Source organism: Aphanomyces invadans (assembly GCF_000520115.1).
Source record: "Aphanomyces invadans strain NJM9701 unplaced genomic scaffold supercont1.17, whole genome shotgun sequence".
Lineage (NCBI taxonomy): Eukaryota > Oomycota > Saprolegniomycetes > Saprolegniales > Verrucalvaceae > Aphanomyces > Aphanomyces invadans.
The window spans coordinates 280,761-284,418 of NW_008580162.1; the positions used below are offsets into that span (position 1 = coordinate 280,761).

Below are 3,658 nucleotides of genomic sequence, written 5' to 3' on the forward strand. Positions count from 1 at the left end.
CTATTTCGAGGGTAAGTAACTCACGTTGTACTGCTCCCGCCTCGCAAGCGGATTGCGCAGGGATCAACCCCTTGTGTTGATGTATGTGCAATATACCTGAATGTCAAGGGTAAACCCTCAGCAGAAGATCTTTTTATCTTTGTTTGAATATTACTTGTTGCATCACCAGGTTGCTTCTACTCAGCACACAATGGCAGACCAAAACACAACCACATTTATGCTTCATTCTCCGATTCACACTATGATCGAGTCGACAAACCTTGCTCCTCTGCACTTACAGTAGCTTTCTGTGATTTTGGTCATGAGGTGGCTTAGGCTTGAAGAATAGCGTCATCATTTGCGGTAATGAATTTCCCGCTGACAGTCCATGTCGTTCTGGAATCTGTCACCTTTTTCTTTGGCTGTAATGAAGCAAATTGTTCCTCACCTACGATGGACGCTTCAACTAACTGTTTTCGGCGGCACAAACATCTTGCACAGACGGCTTGACAAGTGACAGTCGGTACAACAGAATGTCCAGTGACGGCGGGCAAAGTCCAATTCGCACGAAACCGTTGGATATTGAAGTTTCATCCAAACGCAAAACGCAATAGCAATCGCCTTGTGCTTGCTGATATTCGTCGAGATATCACCCCAACTGTTCATTATCGATCTCGTGGCGGATGCTTGCTTGCTCGAACGGTCGAAAAACCGCGACATCCAATGGCTGGAACGTGTGGGTCGTGTTAGCTGGCAAAAACTGCAGCAGAAAGCTCATTGACATTGCACCTTCAAAGATGTTGTTGGAGTAGTGGGTTGAACAGCCGTCTAGTACGAAAAGAATCGGCCATAGTGTTGACGCCTCGATAACTGAGTTCGGCATGGACATCCACTTTCTGCAGATATACGAGTTCGTCCATCCCTTCTCAGATGCTGTAACGGCTGCGCCAGGGATGCTCAGGTCGTCACAGACTTCAGTTGGCACACAGGAACCAGGAAGCACAAAACAATGTGCAACGTTGGAGCCATCTGCGCAGACACATGCCACAAACGTGACATGTGCTGATGTCGATGCCTCTTCCACGTACGCCTTAGCTGAGTTGCGTGCACAACCACCTTCATTGGCATCTTGCTTGGACTGAACCTGGTCTCATTCATGTTGTACACGCGCGAGGGTTCAAAATCGACTTGGAATATGGAATGCATGAGCTCATGGTAGAAGTCGAAACTGTATTTAAGTCAACGGTATTGTACGCCTTGCTCAGAATTTGAGAATTCGCCGTCTTGGACTCAGAATGGTGACACATGAAACGATCATACCACCCAGATGATAGTTGGTACGGTTGGCTGAGGTATTGCACGATGGTCGTCATCTGGCTGGCTTTGTGCAAGATGGATTGGCGTCCAACAGGATGACCATCTTGCAGCATAGCTGAAATCCAGGTGACCAAGTATGCCTCGTACGAGGTGGCAGGATAGGCATTGGTCCCATCTTTGTTTTGGTCGTTGTAGTACCGGATTTGACTCTTGTCATGTCTGTGCGTAACGTTCGTTGAGGGATGTCATATGTATGGCAGCGGATGGAATTATGTGTTGGTTGATGATCACGTTGCTCACTGCGGCTGCAATCTCGTCGGGTTAGTACAGGGTTCTTGTCGGCATTTTTCACGTTTGACACACTTCTTGCCTCTGAATTCTAATGCATTTTTCACCATAAAGCTTTGATGGGTTTTGCTGCCGGAGAAGTATATTTCATCCAATCACAAGATTCTTGCGATTCTATTGGGTTATTACAAAGAGTTTGGCTGATCACTGAGAGCCTACGCTTTAAGGGAATAGGTATTTTCAAAGGAATGCAGGGTGACCGTGCACGAGACTATCGAGGGGATTTTATGTCAAATTTCATGATCCACTGCGAATTTTTGGAAATAGTACATGTTTTCATGCAGTTTTGCTCACAGAATACGCCCGCTTCATTCCTCGACTGCTGCCTCGTGTGTATGAGTGAATGCCCGAAATTCCTGAAAGAGCATAACTTTCCTTTTATCAAAAGAGGTGCGATCACTTCAACCAATATTGACTTGCAGAAAGCCACTTTCTGTAAACACAGTAAAATGAGTGCTTCGTCTTGTCGAACAATTCATTGGTAAGCGTCGATTGACCCAAAGTCGCGTTGTTGCGGAAGATGTGATGATATAACGTAGAATTGTTTGTTTCGATGAAACCAACGAAAAGGACGAGGCAGTTTCGTTCAGTCAAAGTATATCTGTCGAAACGTGGTATCAAGCGTGGGCACATAAAAGGTCAATATGGACGAACAAACGCTTTTTTGTTTCAAGAGACGAATACACGTCACATACATGTCTGGTACGATTGATTTAGACCAGCCATGACGAAGAAAGCGACGACGACGAATATGATCTTCAGGATATCTTCGCCGAAAACCTGTTGTTAATTGACATCACCTCACTTTTTGTGAAAAATTGCGAATGGGATTGCACAGAAATCAAGGTAACATTATTCTGAGCCATGAAGGGTATACCTCCAAGTGCAATTGCTGCAGTACAATACAGCCGGTAAGCTTGAATTTGCCTACTTATAGGAATATGGTTGAATTCACCCAGTCTGAGGCATCGCCAAAAATATTTAAATGCGCACTGCGTTCTAAATTTTCTAAATGTCAAAAGACGCGTTCACAATGGAAACAAGTTGGCGTGGGGATTTGGCCAATGAATAATCAACATTGTGGCGAATCATGACAAAACTGGTCAACTTCGTATCATGCCAAGGGGTTCCAAGCTCACAGGCATCGAAATGAGCCATATTTTGGCCAGGAAGCACGAGAAGATATCAAATTAAATCGTGAGATTGGACGTCGACTCAAACGACCTGAGTCATTAGTGCGCTCGTACCTGAAGTCCCCGGGCACGTACGGTACGAAGTAGCGGTCGGGAAGGCGCGTAAAGTTGACGAATCGTGACATACGCCGCATTTACCGCAATGCATCGTACGAAACATGTCAGCAGCGCAAAGCGCCAAGACACTATCGGTGCGGGTGACTGCCCGCACTGTGCTCAACGTGCTGAAATTGAGCAAGTTATCAAATAAGCGAAGAAGAAGCCGGCGCCGTATGTGAAGCCGCATCACAAGAAGGCGCACATGTGTAAATTGACGATTTTTTGAAAAACACCCTCGCGATGGAGTTTTGAGCTGTGGATAGAAATTTTTGTTCGACCACAACGAAATTAGTACTTTCTAGAGGAGTCCGACATGAAATACCTGCAAAAGCAACAAATAAAGGTAATTTATGCAAAGGTTAAACCAGCAGTAATGAACTTGACCGTGCGTGTAAGTGGCGACCACTATGCAGTTCACAGATGAAACCTGAGCCGTCGCGACATAGATCGGGGCACACGCGCCATTTCGCCAGGAATGAGCCGGCGTGTGCATAGTCACCCCTGTGCGCATCATATAGTTCATGCGAGGAGCACGTGCGGCCTTGGTTTCCACAACAACATCGGAAACTCTGCATAAGGAGCGCAGCCAACGCTGAGATCGAAACCCATAGCATACGTTCAATCCTTATACATTGTCGGGCATGATGGGTGCCCCGAGTGGCAAGTCGTTGGACGCTTTGCATTTCACACCCTTGGTGCCAGGAACGCTCGGGATGTACCAG

General features: G+C 46.3%; 1 protein-coding gene across 1 annotated transcript in view; it reads right to left on the reverse strand.

Moving 5' to 3' along the window:
• Positions 1-3,561: 3,561 nt before the first annotated feature.
• Positions 3,562-3,658, reverse strand: part of H310_08343 (hypothetical protein) — a gene marked incomplete at both ends in the record, with an annotated part of 14,712 nt that continues 14,615 nt past the window's right edge. Inside the window, one exon of the mRNA XM_008874048.1 lies at positions 3,562-3,627. Within this exon, the coding sequence (XP_008872270.1) occupies positions 3,562-3,627 (66 nt within the window). The remainder of the gene's footprint in view (positions 3,628-3,658) is intronic.